Source organism: Myotis daubentonii, chromosome 12, assembly GCF_963259705.1.
Source record: "Myotis daubentonii chromosome 12, mMyoDau2.1, whole genome shotgun sequence".
Taxonomy (NCBI): domain Eukaryota; kingdom Metazoa; phylum Chordata; class Mammalia; order Chiroptera; family Vespertilionidae; genus Myotis; species Myotis daubentonii.
Window position 1 is genome coordinate 34,910,460 of NC_081851.1, and position 21,481 is coordinate 34,931,940.

The 21,481-nt window shown below is 57.9% G+C and overlaps 3 protein-coding genes and 1 long non-coding RNA gene across 9 annotated transcripts; 2 read left to right on the top strand and 2 right to left on the bottom strand.

The window, feature by feature from the left end:
• Window positions 1-526: 526 nt before the first annotated feature.
• TLX2 (T cell leukemia homeobox 2) lies at window positions 527-2,811 on the bottom strand. Its single transcript, XM_059659358.1, has 3 exons — window positions 2,064-2,811; window positions 1,447-1,684; window positions 527-1,343 (listed from the first exon to the last, which is right to left on the bottom strand). Exons 1-3 carry the CDS (start codon window positions 2,461-2,463, stop codon window positions 1,127-1,129), a joined length of 855 nt encoding a protein of 284 aa, XP_059515341.1. The 5' UTR covers window positions 2,464-2,811; the 3' UTR covers window positions 527-1,126.
• Window positions 2,812-7,664: 4,853 nt separating this feature from the next.
• On the top strand, window positions 7,665-13,452 carry PCGF1 (polycomb group ring finger 1). Of its 5 annotated transcripts, XR_009447913.1 has the most exons (10): window positions 7,909-9,183; window positions 9,610-9,715; window positions 9,873-10,025; window positions 10,180-10,251; window positions 10,378-10,483; window positions 10,674-10,707; window positions 10,801-10,887; window positions 11,021-11,101; window positions 11,412-11,497; window positions 13,345-13,452. XR_009447913.1 is itself a non-coding variant. In XM_059659357.1 (9 exons), the coding sequence occupies exons 1-9, from the start codon at window positions 7,816-7,818 to the stop codon at window positions 11,248-11,250; spliced, it is 711 nt and encodes a 236-aa protein (XP_059515340.1). In that variant the 5' UTR covers window positions 7,665-7,815; the 3' UTR covers window positions 11,251-11,346. The 5 variants fall into 5 exon arrangements, 4 of the variants coding, with proteins under 4 accessions (XP_059515340.1, XP_059515337.1, XP_059515338.1 ...); XM_059659357.1 differs by lacking the exons at window positions 7,909-9,183; window positions 11,412-11,497; window positions 13,345-13,452 and adding exons at window positions 7,665-7,839; window positions 11,203-11,346; XM_059659355.1 differs by lacking the exons at window positions 11,412-11,497; window positions 13,345-13,452 and adding an exon at window positions 11,203-11,346 and having other exon boundaries at window positions 7,911-9,183.
• On the bottom strand, window positions 8,487-9,716 carry LOC132213184 (uncharacterized). The gene is made up of 2 exons (XR_009447914.1): window positions 9,593-9,716; window positions 8,487-9,486 (listed from the first exon to the last, which is right to left on the bottom strand). It is a non-coding gene; the product is annotated as an uncharacterized LOC132213184 (long non-coding RNA).
• LBX2 (ladybird homeobox 2) lies at window positions 13,351-18,998 on the top strand. Of its 2 annotated transcripts, XM_059659359.1 has the most exons (3): window positions 13,351-13,462; window positions 17,298-17,441; window positions 18,396-18,998. In XM_059659359.1, the coding sequence occupies exons 1-3, from the start codon at window positions 13,384-13,386 to the stop codon at window positions 18,791-18,793; spliced, it is 621 nt and encodes a 206-aa protein (XP_059515342.1). In that variant the 5' UTR covers window positions 13,351-13,383; the 3' UTR covers window positions 18,794-18,998. The 2 variants fall into 2 exon arrangements, with proteins under 2 accessions (XP_059515342.1, XP_059515343.1); XM_059659360.1 differs by lacking the exon at window positions 13,351-13,462 and having other exon boundaries at window positions 14,733-17,441.
• The last annotated feature ends 2,483 nt before the right edge of the window (window positions 18,999-21,481 follow it).

Consider the following 21,481-nt stretch of genomic DNA (forward strand, 5'->3'; position numbering starts at 1 on the left):
GTTTGTAGAATCTGGAGGGAAAAAAGACTTAGTCCTTAGAACTCTGCCTTCTCTTGATAGTTTCCTCTTTTGGAGTTTCTGTCATCACTCTATCTCCACTTCTATGTGGATGTCAACTGACTTCCCCCAAGGGTACTTTGCCAGAATTTATTCTTTCTGGGTCTAGCATTGAGTTTTTCCTGTAGAGTTTATCTTGGTACTATCTTCCCAATTTCTCCATCATCCACAACACCATTGATATCCTGATCCTCTACATTCCTAACCTTGGAGTTATCTGCGATTCTTCTTAGATCTATCACTTTCTAATTATTTGCAAAGTTCCGCTCATCCTAACTCCACTGGGTCCATTAACTTTGTCCCCTGCTTCCTCCTCTCTCCTCTGTCCCAACGGGATTAGTGTTCCTAGATTTTCTCTTTCACCAAGTGAAAGATGAAAGAAGTTATCTGTCTCCCCTGCCACCCAAGCGCCTTGTCAGGAATGTAGTCAGCAGTTTGAACACACACGAACAACATGAGGCTCAACAGGAAGAATCCTTAGCGATTATTTTACAGTAGAAAGATGTGATGCCCAACATGGATAACCCTCTGGTTGCTGTCACAGTCAGACTCCTTCTCCAGCACCTCTTCCATTACGCCGCTGTCATTGGCATTTTCCTCCCATCACACCTTTGGTACCCACCCAGCCAGTGCGGGCTGCCCCCATCGCAGCATCACCTTTTACCTGCTCTGGCTCCGCAAGTCCCACCTACCTGCAGAAGACCCCCGGAGTCCCTAGGGGAAGCAACTCCCATTGGCCGGCCCGCCCCCTCTCCGCACCTCATTGGCTACTGTACTGAAGGTCCCGCCCAGTCGGCCCCTCAGGTTCCAGCAGCCGTGGGACAATCCAGGCGGAAAACGGCGGGAAAGGCCGAGTGTCTGCTTGCGGGGCTAGCAGGCCACGTGGGCCTGGGAGCCGGCCGCGGCCGAGGAGCCCTCGAGGAGAGAGAGCTCAAGGCCGGCTCCTCCTCGCGCGCTGCGCTGCTGCAGGACCACGGCGAGGGCGGCCGCGCGCCCACAGCCCTGGGGCCCCGCGCTCCACGCAGCGCCTCGGTCCGGGAAAGCTTTCGGCCAGCCAGGCAGGCGGAGCTCACACCACCGACGCGAGCCCGGACACCGAAGCCACCTTGTTGTCCTCGGCCCAGGGCTGCAAGTTCTGCAACGCGAAGAGCGACGAGTTGTGCAGGCAGAGCGGGTCTGGGGGCAGCGGCGGCCGCAGCGGCCGCGGCAGCGCGTCCTGCTGCAGGTGCAGGAGCAGTCGGCCCGCGCGGTGCCGCTCCGCCTCGCGCTCCTCCGCCGTCTGGCGCCTGGACGGGCGGAGATGCGGGGTCAGCGAGGCCGGCCCGCGCCCGCCCCGCGCCTCGCCGCCAGTGGGTCCGGCCCGCGGCCCCTCCCCGCCCCGCGCCTCACCGCCACTTGGTGCGCCGGTTCTGGAACCACGTCTTGACCTGAGCGTCCGTCATGCGCAGGGCCTTGGCCAGCGCCGCCCTCTCCGCCGAGGCCAGGTATTTCTGGCGCAGGAAGCGCCGCTCCAGCTCCAGCACCTGGGAGCGCGAGAAGGACGTGCGCGGCTTCTTCCGCTTCGGCGGGGTCCGGTTCTGGTAAGGATGGCCGATGCGGCGCGTCCCGGAGAAGGGGGAGAGCGCGGCTGCGGGAGGAAGAAAGAGCGGGGCAGGGTTGGCGGGACGGCCGAGTTCTGGTGCCCCCAGGTCGCCCCGCACCGGCAGAGGCCTCCGGCAGGGACGGACTCGGGAGGAGCGGCCCTGCGGGAGGGAGCATGGTCCCCATCACTTCCTCCTGCTGTCCCCGCGGCGTGGGCAGTGGCCTGCAGAGAAGGGCGCGGGCATCGACGGCAGCTCACCTCCCATGCCCTCAGCATCGGGACCAAGACACGTAGTTGGGAGGGAACCCCCTGAAAGGATCTGAGGGAGGCGCAGGAAAGGCACCCGGGTCTGGATCCCAACGGTCAGAGATGCGGAAACCCAGTCCTTGCGGGACCACACGGCGGAGGGGCTGGGCATCCTCACCCGTGAGCCGGTCCTTGGCGAAGCGGCGGCCGCTGTCCATCCAAGGGAAGGTGAGCCCCGCCAGGGCCCCGGTGCCGCCCAAGCCCGAGGGGCCGGGCACCGCAGGCGCGCTTCCCGCGGGCGGCGGCACCGGCAGCGGGCGGTGCGCGGGGACGCGGATCACGCCGCCCGGGCCCAGGCCGGAGCTGCCGGGGAGCGGGCCCAGCGCGCCAGAGGGACCGTAGCTCGAGGCTCCGTGAAATCCCCCCGAGAACGCCGCGCTCTCCCCGGGGCCCTGGCCCGCGCGACCCGGGCCTAGGCCGCTCCCGGTGGACTCCGGGCAGCTCAGGATCTGATCGATGCCGAAGCTGATTGGCTCGTGGTGCGGGAGGTGGTGCGAGGCCAGCACCGCCGGCTCCATGGGCCCGGGTTCGGGGGGACCGCAGGAGGGTCGGCGGTTTGGAGGGCGCCCCAGGCGGCTCCGGGCGCCCGGCGGGGGAGCGCTCAGGGCGGCGGCCTCAGGGGCCCGCGGAGCTGGCCGCGGCGGGACGCCGGGGCCCCCGGGACAGCTTCATCCCAGTGCACGGGCAGTAGCCGCGCCCATGCCGGCCTCTGCGGGGCGTCGGTGCAGGAACTCGCATCCCGGGGGAGCGCGACCGACCAGGGTCCCAGGAGCGCCCTTCCGACTCTGAAGCGCAGATGGACGCTGGGCTGCCGGGCCTCTGCCCGCGTCCGGGGTGGAGAGGGTGGCCGGCTCGGGCTCGGGCTGGGGCAGTGACTGACAGATCTGCCTCCGGTGGGCAGCGGGGCTGGGGGTAGGGCAGGGGCGGGGCCGGCCCGTTAAAGGGGAAGAGGCGCCTGTTTGCGCCCAGGGAGGGGGAGACTGACCGATGGGGATGGCGGGGGTGGGGTGAGGAGGTGGCCGGGGTGTTAGGCACCCAGCTCAGTCCGGGAGGGGCGAGGGCCGGGGCGGCTGCGCGCTGAGTCAGCCGAGATGCGCGCGGCGACTCCGTCCTCGCCGGCCTCCGCCCGGGGGTTCCTCGCGGGTGTCTCTTCCCACACCCCGCACTCTGCGCCTCCCGATGGGTCCTGCCTGCCGACTCCCGGATTCGTTGTGCCCCCCGCCTACGTGCCCGCCAAGACCAAATCTCGTTGTGGGTTCCAGGATGCGAAGGGCAGCAGCTGGGGACCGGCGCGGGCCCGGGCAGGCCCGGGAAGGGAACAGGTGTGGGGAGCGGCGGCCGCGCGCAGCTGGTGGGCTCGGGCGGGGAGCAGCCACCCTGGGCCGGTGTCCTGGGGCTCCTCCTGGCCTCTTCCCGAGGCCCCCCGCTCCTTTCGGGAGCGCCAGCAATGGGTGCCCTGGTGTTTCTTAGAATTTCGATTTTCTGAACTGGGTGTAAAGCGGACTCGCGGCTGAACTCGGGCCAGCTCAGGCCGGTGTGAGTTTGGGGCTGCCTCTTCTGCCCCCGACAGCGGGGACTCTGCGCCTAGGAAGTCTCGTCTCACACTCTCCCACCCCACCCCCCGGCGGGAGGTCGAAATTTCCACGGGAGACACTGAAGCCTTCAGAGGACCAGCCGCCTCATTTCCCATGGACGCTCCACCTACCCAAGCGCAGGACACTGTGCCTGGAGCGCGTCAGAGAAGCGAGGTGGGCAAAGACCAAAGCGGTTTGGTGACCTCATGACCTCTGGCCCGGGACCCAGGAGCTGGGAGTGCGTGAACTCGGCGTCCTTCCCCAGGATGGGACCCCTGGCCGGGCGGGCCCTTGCGCCGTAGACCCGCCTCTGCCGCCGCCCGGCCCGGTGCAGGCCGCCATAATCGGGTTAGCTGGGGCGGAATTACATTACCTTCCCCCGCCCGGCCCGGCCCCGGGGGGGCCCTGGCGCCTCCAAGCCGGTGAGACTGGGCGCAGGGGGGTGGGGGGGGCTTCTTAACATCCCGCGGGCGGGTTGGCACCGACGAGCAGCTTGGCCCGCCTGGGACACGTGGTGGCCAAAGGGCCCCACCCCGATGTGCCAACCGAGCTCCTCGACCCCAGCCCACTCCGTGCCCCGTTCCAGGCTGCCTGGTGCTCCATGGGAGCCAGCGTGCCTTCTCCTTCTAAGCCTAGTGGATGGGTCTCCCTAGGAGCGCGGAATCTTCCAGTTGCTTCTTCGGGATCTTCTGGGAAAGGCGCTGCCCCTTCTTTCTCCCCAGCAGATGGGCTGGCAGACTGGTGCCTGGGGCAGGGTGATGGGTCCTTTCTCTCTAGGGAACGGAGGAATGATATTTGGGCATCTGGGCAGGAAAATAAAGAAGAGAAAAAGGGAGTGGGCTCTCTCCCCACCAAAGCCACCAGCCCCTCTGTTCTCAGAAGCCTCAGTTTGAAGGCTGGGGGAGGGAGCAGTGGGCATTAATACTAACATTCTTTCCCAACCTTGTTCACACCCATCATCCCATTCTTCCAGCCCTTACCCTACCCTGTCAACCACCTCTTCTGAAAGGGGACTTGGGGGGGTGGGGGCCTGCAAATTTGGCAGGTGTGTTCTTATCTTGGTGAAAAAGACAGACATCACCTCCCCTAGCCATTCACAAAAGCACAAGCAACCTTTTCAACAATAGAGGGATGGGGCTCCTAGGGCACGTGAAACCTGCTATTCAGGCAAAACCTTCTGAAATAGCGTGGCTGATCCCCCCAGATGTGAACAGAGAGGCTAAGGAGGCAGCAAACTAAATAAGCCTTTGGCCCTGGCTGGGTAGCTCAGTTGGTTAGATTCTCATTCATTCTCTCTCTCTCTCTCTCTCTCTCTCTCTCTCTCTCTCTCTCCCCCCTCCCTTCCTGCCTCCCTCCACTCCTCCCCCCCTCCTTCCTTCCCTTCCTCTCTCCTTCCTACTCTCCTTTTCTCTCTTCCTCTAAAATCAATAAATAAAAAATTTTAAAATACATACATAAAGCCTCTGAGGGGGACTGACCTGCAGGTTATGAGTTTGCCGGTCCCTTTCCCACTCTAGGGGGTGGGCCTCTGAGAAGAGTGTGGCACTAGTGTATCTCCAAACAAGCTGAATAAATGCATCAATGGAATGCATCAAGGAGTGAATCAATGAAGAAAAAGTCAGCATAGGTACAGACCTGTAGACCTGCTTACTCTACATCCTGCCTTTTAAGGTCAGCACAGATGGCACTGCCACCCAGAGATGGCCTAACTGATCCTTTGAGGAGAATGGCCATAAACCAGTAGTACATACACATCTTCTATGGAGTTAAAACTTTTTTTCCAGTGCCCCACTTCAAGAACAAGGGCTTTCAGTCTGTCAGCCACAGTCCTAGGAATTCCTCTGCTTGCCTTCACTTTGCGGATTCCCTGGTTCTCTCAGAAGGGTGGTTCCTGCTAGGTTAGGTTGAAGATGGAGACTCTGTGGTCAGCACCTCCACCTCCCATACACACTGCTTTGGGTTCATCTCGCCATATTCTACATGCATGTGGCCCCCAACTCTTCAAGTTTTCAAGCCTGTACCTTCACAAGAAGAGGGCACGTGCCCAGCCTGTGCTTCTGTGCCTTCCCTTCCTTCCTGCTATTGGTATAGTAGCCTTCCCTTGGGATGGTCCCCCCACTCCTGTGTCATCATTTCTTTCATTAACTTAGCTCTTCCTACCCCAACTGTCTTAGATCGCTGTTATCTAGGCAAAGTCTTTGCCTGACTCTTCATGGAAGATTGTTTTCTTTTCATGCCCACACCCACTGCCTCCATTTCCTCATTCTTTATTCTTTTAACCCACTGCAAGCTGGCTTCACTACACCGACCTTCTCAGGAAGCGTCAGTATCCAGTGTCCATTATCCAGAAATCTTGGACATGTTTTACTTCGTTGATCACCAACTATTTCTTGAAATGTCCCTTTTTTGGTTTCCTTATATAATACTGTCTCATTCTACATCTTTGGACTTGCAAGTGACTGCTTATGTTTTTTTCCTCCACTGACTTTTCTTCTTCCACTTTCGACTGTGAGCATTCTTTAGAGTCCAGACTTCAGTTTTCTCTCTGTCTCCATCTGCTCAGGTTTCATCCATTTCAATAGCTCCATCTACTACATCCACCCAGAAAACTCTGAGACCTTCACCCCTGGTTCTGACACTGGTGCTCCAGCCCCACCATTTCAGCCTTCTGGCCAACTGCACCTGCCTTTGCTGCAGCCACCTTAAGTCCACCAGGCTGGAAGACAGGCTCTCCACCCAAGCTCCTTACTCCCTCCTATTGTGCTTTCCTTTGAAATTCATATACAGCCCTTCCTTTCCGTTCCCACTGATAAAAGCCTAATCTAGGCTATCATCAGGACTACCTACATTCATTCATTTGTTCATCCAGAAAAGAAACGTTTTTAATCCTCATCCAAGGATATTATCCATTGATTTTTAGAGAGAGGGAAAGACAGAGAGAAACATCGATTGGTTGCCTCCTGCAAGAGCCCTGACCAGGACCCAGGCCAGGAAGGAGCCTGCAGCCACGGTACATGCCCTTGACTGGAATCAAACCCTGACTGGAATCGAACTCAGGACCCTTTGGTCTGCAGGCCAACACTCTATCCCCTGAGCCAAACCAGCTAGGGCCATCCAGAAATTTTTCATTGAACATGGCACTGTTAGTCCTCTGTACCTGGCACTGGAGATATAGATGTATAAATACAACCGGGGAAAACAGTCTATGCCACTGAGAAGCTTATATTTTAGTGGGGGAGGCAGGTGTAAAACAAGAAAAATATACAATACATTAAATAATAATAATTGCTAAAAAGAAAAAAATAAAGCAAGGGGAAAAAAAATAAAGCAAGGAAGGGGGAGAAGAAGTAAAAGGGTAGGGAGCTGTGATTTATCTAGAATAATCAAAAAGGCCTTGTTGAGTGCCAGGCTGGTGTGGCTCAGTGGTTGAACATCAACTTATGAACCAGGAGGTCAGGGCTCATGGCCAGGTTGCATTGGGGGGCTCTGCTCATAGTAGGGGACCTGCAGGAGGCAGCTGATCAATGATTCTCTCTCTCATCATTGATGTTTCTCTCCTTCTCCCTTCCTCTCTGAAATCAATAAAAATGATAATAATAATAATAATAAAGGCGTTGTGGAGTAAAGACCTGAAGGAAGAAAGGTACCATTTGTGCATCTGAACATTTCCAGTTGGTGACAGTGTGGGAGTACATTCTGTGTGTCTGTGGAACAGTGAGGGATCAGTGTGGCCAGAGAGACTGAGTGACTGCGAGACCATGCAGAGCCTTGCAGGCCACTGTAAGGACTGTGCCTTTCATTCTCATTAAAAAGGGAAGTTGCCCCAGTGCTTTGGCTCAGTGGATAGAGCGTTGGCCTGCGGACTGAAGGGCCCCTGGTTGGATTCTGGTCAAAGGTGCATGCCCAGGTCCCAGGTGAAAAAATATTTTTTTAATAAAGGGAAGCTATTGGAAGTTTATAAACAAAAAAGTAAGGCACCCATTTTTAAATTTTATTTTTAACAGCTTTCTTAAGGTAAACCTGACATACAATACACTGCACATATTTAAAGGGTACAATGTGAAAAAAAATAAAGTGTACAATGTGATAAGTTTTGACGTATGCATACACCCATGAAACCACCAACACAAACAAGATAATAAACATACCCATCAACTCAAATTTTTTTCCTTATATCCTTTTTTATTCATATTTTACCAGAATTACCCTGAGCTGCTGTATTGAAAATTGCTGAAAGAGGGGCAACGGCGGAGGCAAGAAAAGCGGGCAAAAAACCAGTACTCATCCAGAGGACAGATGATGGCATCTTGGACCAACGAGGTAAGTAAGCCATGGTGATTAAAGCATCACCACTCCCAAAACTTCTTGTCGCTTATCCACTCCAGTTCACTCTGAACATCAATGCACAAAAATGTTTCTCTCATAGGGTCACCCCCCTCTGCAAAAGAGTCAGCTGGCTCTCCATGGCCCACAGGCTCAAAGTCCCAGCTCCGTCCAGTCCTGCTGCTTCTACCGCTGCTCTCAAATGCACCCCTCGGCCTCCTCCCTGTCCCTGTCGGCCCCTCCCCTCCGCGCAGCCTTCCTCTTCTATTCCCACCACACTTCTTCCGCACCCCAGCTCTAAACTGTGCCCACACCAAGCCCCACCTCCTTCAGCATGCCTTTCGAGGTCTGCACTGGGATCTCCCCTTCTTTCACCTCCAACTGCACTTGGTGCTAATACTTCACAGTAAACTGACACTTGGTTTTAGTGCTACCGGAGGCACCTGGGGACAGCGGCGCGCAAGCTTTCGGGACCCCTGCGTCTCCCCCAAACACCGAGCTGAGCTTCTGCTCCTGCAGGGACCCGCCGCCGGGGCGCGTCGGCGTGCGGCCGTGTCCTAGTCGTCCTCCCCTCCTCCTTCGGCATCTGCTCTGCATTAGTCTGTCCCAGGCCTCCGCAGGCGCCGGTGATTGAATCATCATCATTAACGAGGGCCTGCCCCCCTCCTCGCGGCGGCAGGGGAGGACGGCGGGGGGGGATGTAAGATCACTACCAAGTCTCTAGGGGTTCCTCCTCCCGTCGCCCTCCCCGAGCCTCCGCGAAGCCCCGAGAAACTCCCGCCCTGGAGCCGGGAGAAGGCCCACCGTCGGATGTAGCTCCGCATTGTCTAGCGGCGGCCGACGAGGGCGACATAACACGGAGAGCGCGGGAGGGGCTTTAGCGTGGTTGTCACCAGAGCTGGGCGACCCTGAGCGGTGGCGGGCGGAGACGCCCGGCCTTCGGGGGAAGGAGGAGGCAGGCTTCTGCAGGCCCCAAAAGTTCGTCCCGAGGTCCGGTCAGGTCTTCGATGATTATTACTGCAGGGGGTCAATGAGATCGGCCCCTCCCCACACCCCCCCGCTCCCCAATTACCAACTGCGGAGGGGGAGGGGCCACTGGGGCTCAGGTGAGCACACGGGGGAGAAAGGACGTGGGCGGGGCCTTACGGAGAGTCAGCGAATCCGAAAAGACCTAAGCCCTCGTTGCTCGGCGACAAGTCCCGCCCTGCAGGCGGCACCGGAAGTGGCAAGCCAGGATCAGCCTTTAAGATGGCGTCTCCTCAGGGGGGCCAGATTGCGATCGCGATGAGGCTTCGGAACCAGCTCCAGTCAGTGTACAAGATGGACCCGCTACGGAACGAGGTGCAGGGGCGGCAGGGTTACTGCTGTGGTCGGCTAGCGGGGCTGACTGGGGCCGACTAGAGGACAGGCCGGGACCGGCCGGGCACCCAGTGCGCCTGCGCAGAGGAGGGGGTCACAGTGCGCCTGCGCGATTGTGGTCCGAGTTGCCAAACTCTGGGCTAAGACGCCTGCGTGTTGTGCCGCCGTCGTGGTATGGTCTCCCCTGGGAAAGGAAGATCGGGCCAGTCCACGTGAAGGGAGCCCCCGCTATGCGCGGAGACCTCTGCTGGGCGAGGGGTAGTGTCAGCCCCCGGGAGCTAAGCCCTTGTGACCATGCAAGGTGCGGGGATTGGCTGTGAGATGTGATGAAAGAGGGGACTCCCAGGCTGGGAAGGCACCGGGGTTGGGATTGGGAAGGGTGATCGGTGACGGAGGGTGTGTCCGCAGGAGGAGGTCCGAGTAAAGATCAAAGACTTGAATGAACACATCGTCTGCTGCCTGTGCGCTGGCTACTTCGTGGATGCCACCACCATCACAGAGTGTCTCCATACTTGTGAGTTCCCTGGACCCTGGCTGATTCTTCCAGGCCCTGGTTCCCACCCAGCTGGCTGTTAGCCTCTGCACCGCCTGCCCCAACCACCCAGGCACCCCGTCCAGCCCGAGAACCTGATTCCCGGAGGGCCTGAGAGTCTGTTTTCCTTTTCCTCCAGTCTGCAAGAGTTGTATTGTGAAGTACCTCCAAACCAGCAAGTACTGCCCCATGTGCAACATCAAGATCCACGAGACACAGCCACTGCTCAACCTCAAACTGGACCGGGTCATGCAGGACATCGTGTACAAGCTGGTGCCTGGCTTGCAAGACAGTGAGTGACTAACCTGACTCTGAGGGGCTTCTAGAGGACCAACGCTGCGTAGCAGCTTGCGGTGACGAGGGCTTTGGTGGGCATCGTGTAGGTAAAGAGGTTGACAGCCAGAGGGACAGCTAAGACTTGACTCCCATACTCCACTCCCTTCCAGGTGAAGAGAAACGGATTCGAGAATTCTACCAGTCCCGAGGCTTGGACCGAGTCACACAGCCCGGTGGGGAAGGTATGTCCCTTGGCAGCAGGAGGGTAAGGCAAAGCCCCCAGAGCATTCCTCCTGCCCGGTTTTGCTCTCTGAGGGAAGAGGAGTGTGGAATCTGTGCTGCTCGCCTCACTACTCTGTCTTTCTCAGAGCCAGCCCTGAGCAACCTCGGCCTCCCCTTCTGCAGCTTTGACCATTCGAAAGCCCACTACTATCGCTATGATGAGCAGCTGAGCCTGTGCCTGGAGCGGCTGAGGTGAGAGGCAGGTCCTGGGCTGTCTGAAGTGAGAGTGTCAATGACCCAGAGTCAGGGAGGGGCTCAGGGAGAGGGCTTGCAGTAAGCTAAGCGAATGTCTATTCCCTTGAAGAGATAATGTCATGGCTCTGGGTGGGGATGCGGGGGAGGGGATGATACTGCTCCCTAACCTGTGTCTGTTTTCCCCCAGTTCTGGCAAAGACAAGAATAAAAGTGTCTTGCAGGTGAGAGGGGCTGTGGGAGGGCCTCTCAGGAGACTCACCTCCCCGGGGCCCTTCTCTCACACACCTTGTCTTCCTTTCCCTGCCCACCCTCAGAACAAATATGTCCGGTGTTCTGTTAGAGCTGAGGTTCGTCATCTCCGGAGGGTCCTCTGTCACCGCTTGATGCTAAATCCCCAGCATGTGAGTGTCCCACAGTAGGTTTCTTTGGGAGGAGAAGGGGCCACAGGGGGAGGGAGCATTTAGAGGGGACCGGGTGAGTTCTTGATGGTGTGAAAGGAGAGTTCCTAACACAGTGCTCCCACCTCCCTGCTAGGTGCAGCTGCTTTTTGACAATGAAGTTCTCCCTGATCACATGACCATGAAACAGATCTGGCTCTCCCGATGGTTCGGCAAGGTGAGCCAGGTCCAAGGCAGTTCCAGGGCAGGGGTGGGCTGAGGGGGCCTTTTTCGCAGGAACTCTCCCCTGACGACTTCTTCCCCTTGTTCTCCCCTTAGCCAGCCCCTTTGCTTTTACAGTACAGTGTGAAAGAGAAGAGGAGGTAGGGGCCAAGCCCCTGCGCCACCCCTCTCCCCGTCCCTCCCCAGATATTTATGTGAAATTGTGGCTTTATTTTTTGAAATAAAAACTTTTAAAAAGCACCTCTCTTCTTCCTTCTTATCCCTACCACACACTCATACTTTGTCCTGTGTCCTGCTTCCCTCAGAAATCCTCTGAGTGTCATCAAGAAGGATGACCCTCAGCAAATGACCACAGGAGAGGGGTAGAGGACCCTACTTACGTAAAACCCAGGTGAGCTGAGTGAAGTCAGGCCCCCACACCAGCTGTTTTGGTGAAGGGAAGTTTTTCTGGAGGGGAGCTCTCTCTGTCCTTGAATGTTGCAACATGTGGCAAAGGCCTGAGTGTCCTAATGCAAGAGTGGTGAGAGTAGGGCTTGGGTTGGACAGTGGTCACTGCAGGACTGGAGAAGAGTGATATTATAAAGAAAAGTCCAAAGATGTGCATAATCGGAGGAGGCTAAAAAAAAATGGGGGCATGGGACACTCACAGGGATCGAGCTGGAGACATGGCTGTCTAGACAAGCTTCAGCAGGCCTTCAGGTACCTGGGCGAGGGGAGGCCAGCTTGTAGAGAGAGGAATTGAGGGGGAGAGGGAGCTGGTGCCCGGGAGGGCAAAGGCAGCTCCGAGGAACAAGAGGGGAGCAGCAAGGCTAGCACTCCACTGAGTAAGTCAGCAGCTTCCTGGTCTGTGCCAGCCTGGCCATGAGCACTGCCCTCTGGAAATAAACCCAGCCAGCACTCCTGTTCTGTGGGTCTCTAACTGGGGGAGCCAGAAACTTGCAGAGTGTGTGTGTGTGTGTGTGTGTGTGTGAGAGAGAGAGAGAGAGAGAGAGAGAGAGAAAGGGTGGTTCTGAGGAGTGACTGGAGGGAGAGGTGTGGGCTAGGGGGAAAGATAGACACCCCTGGGGACTTGGGCGGCTCAAGCAGCTGCAGGAATTGGGGGGTGTCTGATTGGGGCTTGGCTTGGGTCAGGAATGCCCTGCTAGCCCTGGCTGGTGGTTCAGTGGTTAGAGTGGCCACTGGTGCACCAGAGGGTCATGGTTCGATTCCCTGCCAAGGGCATGTCCCTGGGTTGCAGGTTCATTCCTGTTCTGCCTCCCGTGTTGGTGCGTGGGGGAAGCAACCAGTCAAGGGTGTCTCTCACAGGACGTTTCTCTTCCCCCTCCCTCCCTTCCACTCTGAAAAACAATGGGGAAAAAAATATCCTCAGGTGACGATTAACAAAAATAAACAAAAAGAATGGCCAGCTAAAAGAGAGGCTGCCTGACACCCCCAGGCCTGAAGACCAAACCTGGGGGTGAGGCCTTTGATGACACCTGGCCTGGGGCCCAGGAGCAACCGGGGGCATTCGGGCCAGATCTGGGGGAGCAGCTGCCCCGCCTCACCCCCAGCTCCAGGCAGCCTGATTTCTGTCTGTCGGCGGCTGTGCAGCGGCCAACTTCCCCAGGTTGCTGACGCAGGCCAGCTGCGGGCTCCGCATCTCTCTCCCTTCTATGGGCTCCTTCCCCTGCTCTCTGGCCTGCTCCACGCAGCAGACCCTATCCCCTGGGTCACTTGGTTCTGGATCTGCGCCAGGGGCCAGGGCGGATGGATCCCGCCCGCGGTTCTCTTGGGCTCTGACACCCCGCGCTCACCGGCCCCCTCCCGGAGTCCATGTCAGTCCTCACCGCAGGCCCTCGCCCGCCTGTGCCTCTGCCGCCGCCCTATCTCACCCAGCCGCCTCCGCCTGGGAGAAGGGACGCTGAGATTCGCCCCAGCCTTTGGCACAGAGAGGGGGGGACCCGTCCCTCTCAGCCCGGCCTGTTTCTCCCAAGACTTGGGGGAGGGGGGAAGGCTGGGAGAGGATATAGGGACAAGGGACTGCTTACCCGGACCCTGAGTCCCGGGGTGTAAGTGTGTGCAGAGGCCGGAGGCGTCTGATTATTCTGCAGCTCCCCACCCCGGCCCGCACACCCCGGGCTGGCGGCGGTTACGCAGAGCTCTGTGTGAACCAGTGTAAAGGGCCCGAAGAACTTACAAACCCGAGTCCTAAAAATAACGAAACTGAAACTTCAGGATCCAAATCCGTTCACTCTGCAGTAATGTTCTCGGCAAGAGAAAATCCCAGAAGTGTGCGAGATGGATGGATGCCCGCGTCAAGCTCCTCTGCTTGGAGTTTCCCCCATGAACTCCCACTTACCTCTCATGCTGGCTAAAGGTATTGGGGCAAAGGGGGGGGGGCATATCTCCCAGACTGTCCTTTGCACCGCCCCACGGGAGTTATTCTGAGGATTCCCCCAATACCTCCCCCACACATACTCACAAAATTCAGAGGATTGCCTAGGGTGCAACATCTAAGACTAAAGGTAGTTTATTGAGCAGATTTCTGTACCAAGAAGAGGGGTCAATCTGGGGCACGCCTGGGTGAGGTTGAAGGGACTCACCAGATGAGAGGCTGCGGATGGTTGGGTGAGTGAGAGGCGCGGTGTCTGGGAATGAGAGAAAAGGCGGGGGTGATGAGGAAGGGGAATAAGGCTGGAGATAAGGTGCAGAGATGAGGAAATGGAAATCTGAAAGGGCCTGATGGGAGGTGAGAGAAAGTGTTAAGTGGGAATTGAGCCCTACCTGGTTTGGCTCCCTTAGCCTGCGGACTGAAGGGTCCCGGGTTTGATTTCCACCAAGGGCACATGCCCAGGTTGTGGGCTTGATCCCCAGTAGGGGACGTGCAGGAGGCAGCCTATCAATGATTCTCTCTCATCATTGATGTTTTCTCTCCCTCTCCCTCTCTGAAATAAATAAAAAATATTTTTTAAAAGAGGGAATTTAGCCCAGCCGGTGTGGCTCAGTGGTTGAGTGTCAACCCATGAGCCAAGAGGTCACAGGTTCAATTCTGGTCAGGTTAGGGCACGTGCCTGGTTGCGTGCTTGATCCCCAGTGGGGGGTATGTAGGAAGCAGCAGATCAATGTTTCTATCTCTCTATTTTTCTCCCTTCCTCTCTAAATCAATAAAAACATATTTTTTATTTAAAAATATATTTATTGATTTCAGAGAGGAAGGGAGAGGGAGAGATAGAAACATCAATGATGAGAATCATTGATTGGCTGCCTCCTGCACGCCCCCTAGTGGGGATGGAGCCCACAACCGGGGCATGTGCCCTGGCCGGAATTGAACCCAGGACCCTCAGTCCGCAGGCCGATGCTCTATCCACTGAGCCAAACCTGCTAGGGCAACATATTATTTTAAGAGAGAATTGAGGCACCTTCCTGAGGGAGTGAACGTCGGCATGTGGAGATCTCTATGAGGGGAGCGAGTGGAAGACCCTGAAGTTTCTGAACAGAACAATGAGGGGGATCGGAGGGAGACGTGAGGGATTGCTTGAGAATGCTGGGAGAGGAAAACTGTTGTCCTGGTAGGGGTGGGGGTGGGCAGTGGTGAATGATTATGTCTGTGGATGGCTCTAGGAAGGACCCAAGGCAGGGAGGGTTGGATCATGGGAGGGGGGAGGAAGAGGCTCACATCACGGAGCACTGGGACCTGTCAGCCCCCCGCAAACTGGAGTGGGGGAAGTCGAGTCAACTGAGTGCCCCCCAAGCCTAGAACCCAGGTTTAATCTTTTAATCTTCCTCATTAATCACTCACCCTCCTCCTACCCCCTCCGAGGACCAGAGGATCCGGTTTCTCCCCAGCTCAGGTTCCAGAGGCTTCGCTGGGAAAAGTCCCCTCCTGTGGCCCCACAATAGGCTGGACAAGTCGCTGGCTGCTGGGGAGACCTTAGTTGGGCTCTGCTGTCAGCAGCCTCCTCCCATTACTAGTCTCTCCTTCCCTCTCCTCCCACAAACGCACATCTGGGGATTGCCCCTAACCCCGTTTCCAACCCCATTACCAGAGCCCAGTTAGCACAGCAGAGAAGGTAGGCAGGAGAGATGGCAGGGGAGGGAGGCCAGGGCCCTTTAGGAGAGCCCCACACTCCCCACAGACACACACTAGATACTGAGAGCAAAAGATGACAAATGCAACACAGATGATACATGAGTGAAAGTTGTAGTGTCTGGTGACTGGCCTGGTACAAGAGCTAGCCAGTTCCTGCATCCTCCTGGGACCCTCTTTAATTTCATATTAAGTGAAACCACCAGGATGGTTCAGAGGGCTAAAGCCTCCAGCTAGGAGGATCTCTCCTGACCCTCCTCTGCCCCCCACCATTAATAACCAATTAACAAGGTCCTGACGCATCTCAGCTTTCTGCTGTGGCCTGGCTATGCTCTCTGACCCATTGGGCTGTGTTGCTCAGGCTGCCATCAGAGCACTGTGAGTATCTGTGGGTATGGGGGGAAGGGGTGGTCATTGAAGGGAGCCTTTATAAGAAGACTCTGTGTTTGTCTACTTCTGTTGGGTGTCGAGGTCAGTATCACACCGGGAGGTTTCTTACACCCTCCCTCGCCCCCCACTGTGATCAAAGTGTCTTCCTGTCTTTGTCAAGGAGTCTTTGGCCCACATGCCTCAGATCTCCCAAGCTCTGATTGGGGCACCCCAACCACAGGCTCCGCTTGCCCCAGGGAATAGACCGGTAGACCCAGAAGATCACTGCACAGATGTGGGAGGTGCAGAGGTTTACAGAGAAGGTGACAGAATGGACAGTCCAGGAGAGACCGGCCTACTTCTTCATGGCACCGATAGGAAAAAAACTAGAAGAAACCCATAGCAGAGTTCCTTCAGAGTGCAGAGTTCCGCAGGAGTGGTGGGGCTTGTCTCTGGGCTGTAAACCCACCGGCTATTTGGGATGTGATATGCGAGCAAAAGCCTTGCCTTGTTGGGCTCCGCTGGTGGAGCAGCTGTCCCAGAACTGCCTTATTCCTACAACAGAGGGCTGTGGAGGTGTGAGCCCTGGGGTAGGTGAGCTGGGAGAGAGAAGAGAAGAGCGAATGACACCTAGGATGCAGATAAAATAGGAATGACTATCCCAGTCCTTAGAGTTTGTCCCTGGCTTGGCGGGGTTTCTGTCCCAGAATCTGGTTGGATGTAAAGAGTCACTCCTCTATAGGGACCCCTCTCACCACTGCTCCCAGGCTGGGGAACCCCAACTGGAACTACAGGAGCTTAATGAGGAGACAAAGGCATCAACTGATAGACTCAGGGGTGACCAGAAGGCCCTCTGTGGAGGTCAGTCTTTCCTGGCAAAGACCCCTCCTGAGCAATAACCCTCGCTCTGGGTTTGCTGTGTCTTCTCTCCTGAGGGCCAGGTCTCCCCGCTTCTCCATGTTTTGTTTTGCTTTTTTAACTGATTTCAGAGGGCCTCTGAGCCCTGCTGGGGCAGCCTTGGGTCCAGCCGCAGAGCCGGCTGGAGTCCACTCACCTGCGCGGCTTGTGCGTCGCATCCCCACTATACCCAGTTGCAGTCGCTCTGCCGGGCTTGAGTGCCCCCAGGCCCAGTGCCCGCTAATAACTTCCAGCCGCGGGGACCTACTTTAAGAGCTTTCAGCAGGAGTGGGGCGGGGAGGAGGGGGCCAGGTCAGGAGACTGAGGTCCTTCCTAGGTGGGATGGGGATCTTAGCACAGTCAACTCTGAGCTCCTCGGAATTTTGCAGATCTCCGGCTCTGCGACCAGGGAAAGCAATTTTATTGCCTACGAGAGTTTATGAGCCGGAGCGGCGGCTAGGCGGGAGGGGCCGGCCCAGGAAGGGTCCAGCCAGAATGAGCACAGGGCCGCGCTGGCAGCGCGGAGCAGCCAGGGGGCCAGTGACTTCGCCGGCTTCTCTGCGCGCCCCCGTAGCCTGTAGAAGAAATACCGCTGCCGGGACGTCTACCGGCTCCAGACCCACGGCGGCCCGGGGTTAGGGAGTGGGGGCGCAGGAGGAGGGGCACTCGGGGCTCGGGCCCAGCGTGGGGGGCGGGTCCGAGGCGGGGGCCCAGATCGGGAACCGCGCGCTGGGGCCCAGGCGGCTGCGGAGCCGAGCACAGCGGGCGGCAGGACGGCCGCAGCCCGCCCGGCCGGCCATGAGCTCGGGCCCCGAGCCCCGGACAGCCCGCACACCCTTCAGCATCGCGGATATCCTAGGCCCTGGCATGGCCCCTCGAGGACCCTCTGCGCCGCAGCTTCCAGAGTCCAGCCCAGGTCCCACGTCGCCGCTATGCGCGCTGGAGGAGCTGACGAGCAACGCTTTCCACGGACTAGACGGGCTCGCCCTGCAGCGCTCCGAAGGTACCGCGCGGCCAGGTCGCGCCCCGGGACTTGGCCTTCTCCCCATCTCTCTCCTCCAAGGTCCCGGGCCCCACTTTGTGCATCCCGGCCGCCACCCCAATCTGCCCCCTGCCCTCAGCCCACGCGCGGGGGTCCTGCACCTCCCGCTGCTCACCTCCCCTCTGTTGGTTCCCAGGCTCCCCGGGCCGGGCGGTCTAGAACTGAGCGACCCATTAGTCCTTTCGCTGTAGGCGGGGCAGTCGCGACAGAAAGGCCGGGGAGAGGAGACAAAAGGCCTGAGCCGGAGGCTGTGAAACAGTGAGCTAGGGTGAGGCGGGCGTAGAAGGTGCTGGGAGGCGAGGCTCGGGCTCCCCGGGTAATCACGCTCCACCCCGAGTCCGTCTCTTCCCGGGAGGGCGCCGCCAGGGCCCCGGGCTTGAACTCCGCCTTTCCTTGCCCTCTGATACACCTACTACCTCCCTTCTGTGCTAGAGGTAAGGGGGTGGGAGTGGGGTGGGAGGGCAGGAGGGAGAGCATGTCACTAAGAGAGAGTAGCCGAGAGTGCCCGACACGACCCCCAAGTCTAGAGAAGGGCCCGATCGGGGTCCTGTTACACTCACCACCTCTGGTGCGGGCCCCAACCTGCAAGCCGGCTCCATCGGAGCCTCCGGGAGGCCTCCACGGCCCCGCGCCAGACGTCCTACCCTGCAGCTTGCCTCCCCTGGCCTGGCCCGCCTTCCTCCCTCTCCTCTCGCCGGATGCCCTCAGCCTGCTGCCTCCCGCATCCCCGTGGCTGGTCCCACTTCGTGCCCCCACCCCCTCCTCGGCCTGCCCCTCGCGCATTTCACTGAGCGACCGCGGTAATCTCCCGCACCTTCACCCCCACCCTGGAACTCTGGTAGCTGCGGGGATTTCCCCCCAGGACGGAAGCCCATTCCCGCAGCCTGGAGACTGACCCCCACCCCATCTCCGCAGGCAGCGCAGCCCCAGGCGCTCTGGGCCACGGCCCCGCGGGCCGCAGACGGCGCAAGTCCCGCACGGCGTTCACGGCGCAGCAGGTGCTGGAGCTGGAGCGGCGCTTCGGGTTGCAGAGGTACCTGGCGCCCCCCGAGCGGGACGGGCTGGCGGCGAGGCTCGGCCTGGCCAACGCGCAGGTCGTCACGTGGTTCCAGAACCGGCGCGCCAAGCTCAGGCGCGACGTGGAGGAGATGCGCGCCGATGTGGCCTCGCTGCGCGCGTTGAACCCCGAAGTCCAGGGCCGCCTCGCGCTGCCAGACAGCGCCCGCGGTCTCGGTCTCGGCCTCGGCCTCGGCCCGGCGCGGCCGGACTCCGGGCCCCGCCTGTCGGACGAGGAGATACAGGTGGACGATTGAAGGCAAAGCCGCCGCCCTCGCTCCGGAGCGGAGACTTCTAGCCCTCTCGCCCCTGCACCCCGCACCTGGTCCGGGGTGCGGATGGAGGGTGGCTGTCGACCTCAGCCTCTTCCGGCTCACAGTGCAGACGCCCACCTTTCCTAGTTGTTGAGAATAAAGAGGAGACTCCATTGCGCCCCACCTCAATCCCGCCCCGAGCGGCGAGAGCAAAATCTGCTGGTTATTTCGGGTTTTCCTTGCTTGGCATGTGCGGAGCGGTTTTCTTTAACCCTCATGGCAAGCAACCCTACAAGGTAGGTGATCTGATTGTGGCCATTGTACAAAGGAAGAGCCCCTGGTGGGGACTGGCCCCTGGCATCTCGCCGGCCTTCAGAGGTCAGGAGACTCGGGGCTGCGCAGGGGGATGAACTCCAGTAGCTGCGGGAGGACCTCCCCTACGAACTGCCTGGGTCGCAGTTCCCCGCGCTTTGATCCCCCGAAACCTCTGAGACCTTGCCCCTAGCCTCAAGCCGGGCCCCAAAATGAGGACGTTTTTCTGACTTTCTTTTCCCACCTGAGGCCATTTGTTAATGGAGCCCCGCCCCTTCTCCCCACCCCACCTGAAAGAACCCTAAGCTGAGTCACAAGTAATGCAAGCTGAGGTGGGGGAGGGGGGACACCCCTACTTCCGGGACCTCCACTCCACTCTGGGGCGGAAAATGTTCCCGCTAGGATGGCAGAGGCGGTGGCGACAGGGTGGGGTGGCCCCGCCCACCGAGGCGGAGGTTGGAGTAACCGCCTTGCGGGGTGGAGACCTCCCCCCCCCCCCCCCCCCCCCCGCCTACCTCCACTGGCAGGCTTTTCGGAGATTAATGTATCCCACTGGTGACTAATCACCCTGGTGCAGTGTGATGGGGAGGGAAGAGGGGCACTCAGTAGCTACAGACCTTCGTCTATGCACGCCCCTCCCAGATAATCAGCGGAAGAGGATGCTTGGGTGTCTTTCCTGCTTCCCCCCCTCCCAGTCAGTCCCTTGTCAGATCTTCCCATGCATCTGCCCAGGAACCACAGGCTCACTTGCAAGGGTTCAGGAGGCTCAGCTGGGGTTTCAGTTGCAGGGGAGATCCCAGGAGAGGATATTTCAGGGAGAGGGAACGAGGCTGGAAGGCAGAGGGAACCTGGCCCACTAACTGAGCAGTTCCAGGTGCCTTGCAAAGATTAATCTTCACAATAACCCCAGGAGATAATGAGGCTTTAATTTCATTTTAAGGATAAGGAAACTGGATGGATCACAGAAGCCCAAGGGAACCTGGTCATGTCATGAAGCTTCTAAATGGTGGGGCTGGGACTCACTGCTTGTCTGACTCATAGCTCATGCTGTTGGCCACGCTAGGTTCTGTCCCTGTAAGTGTGACTGGGCCTAACTGAAAGAAAAGAGATGGGGGGGGGGGGGGGGAGAAGGGCCAAGGGTAGAAATGTTGGCATTGCACTGTAAACAGAACCTGGTCCTTGGGGGTTTTGGAGGAGAGGCATGAGAGCAGTGTTTAGGGTGTACAGAGACTGAAGAAGTAGTGTATTTCTGGCTACTGTAAAAGGTAAGAGCAGTGAGAATTCAGGGCCAGACTCGGAGTGGGGAAAGATGGAGGTTGTCAGAAAAGATGAAACAGTGTGATTCTCCCAGTGACGAAAAATTGCATGAGTCAGTGACAACCTTGCAAACCTAGGCAACTGGAAAATGGCATCATGGACATAAACAGACAATGATAACTAGGAGAGAGCTACGAATCTGTCAGCCATTATATATAAAAAGTATTCTTTGTAACTGTGTTGTCCCTTCAATACACACACACACACACATACCCTGGTTCATGTTCAAGGCCCTTGCTTATCTCCTTTTTCCCCTTCTAAAGGCCTCTCTGGAACCTTTAGAGTAGGGTGACCAACTTGTTCCTGTGTATCCGGACTTCCTTCCCAGTTTTAGCATTGAAAGCCCCACACCCTAGGGAACCCCTCAGTCCCAGGAAAATCAGGATGGATTAGCGCTCTGCTTTCCAGCCCTGGGGGCTCAGAACTCAGGCTGCTTTGTCACAACCCTACTGGTTAACAGCATGAGTATGGGGACAAAATGTCAGGAGTCCTGTGGCTCGGAGAAGATTCAAGTATAGGATAAGAGGGAACATGTCTTTGAGAGTCTGGAAGAGCAAGGAGCCAGCTCAGCCGGAAAGCGAAGATACCTCATAGTGGTGGTAATCAGCTATTCTTAGAGACGCCAGGAGCCTCAGTGGAGTCCCCAAAGCAGAGAATTACCTCCCAGAACAAGGCTAGATGGGCAGGGCTCTGGTGGAGTCATCCCTTAAAACAATAACCTCCTCTCCCCAACACCACGCCCAACCAGGCATAAGCAAAGAACTTCCAGGGCAAATAATTCTACTTAGGAAGGTAGGGGCCAGTCAAGTTCGTTGGTTCTGAGCCATAACCCTCCTCCACTTGAGGTTTCCTAAATTCTAGCCCAACGCTGCCATCTCTCATCATCAAGCCTTGAACAAACAAAACTCAAACCCGTCCTTCAAAAGGGCCTCTGGATGGGCACATCGGATCACCTGGAGGACCACTGAAACACAAACTGCTGGGCTCCTGCCCTGCAGATTCCGATTTAGAAGGTCTCCGGTGGGGCCTGAGAACTTGCATTTGTAACAAGTTCCCAGGTGA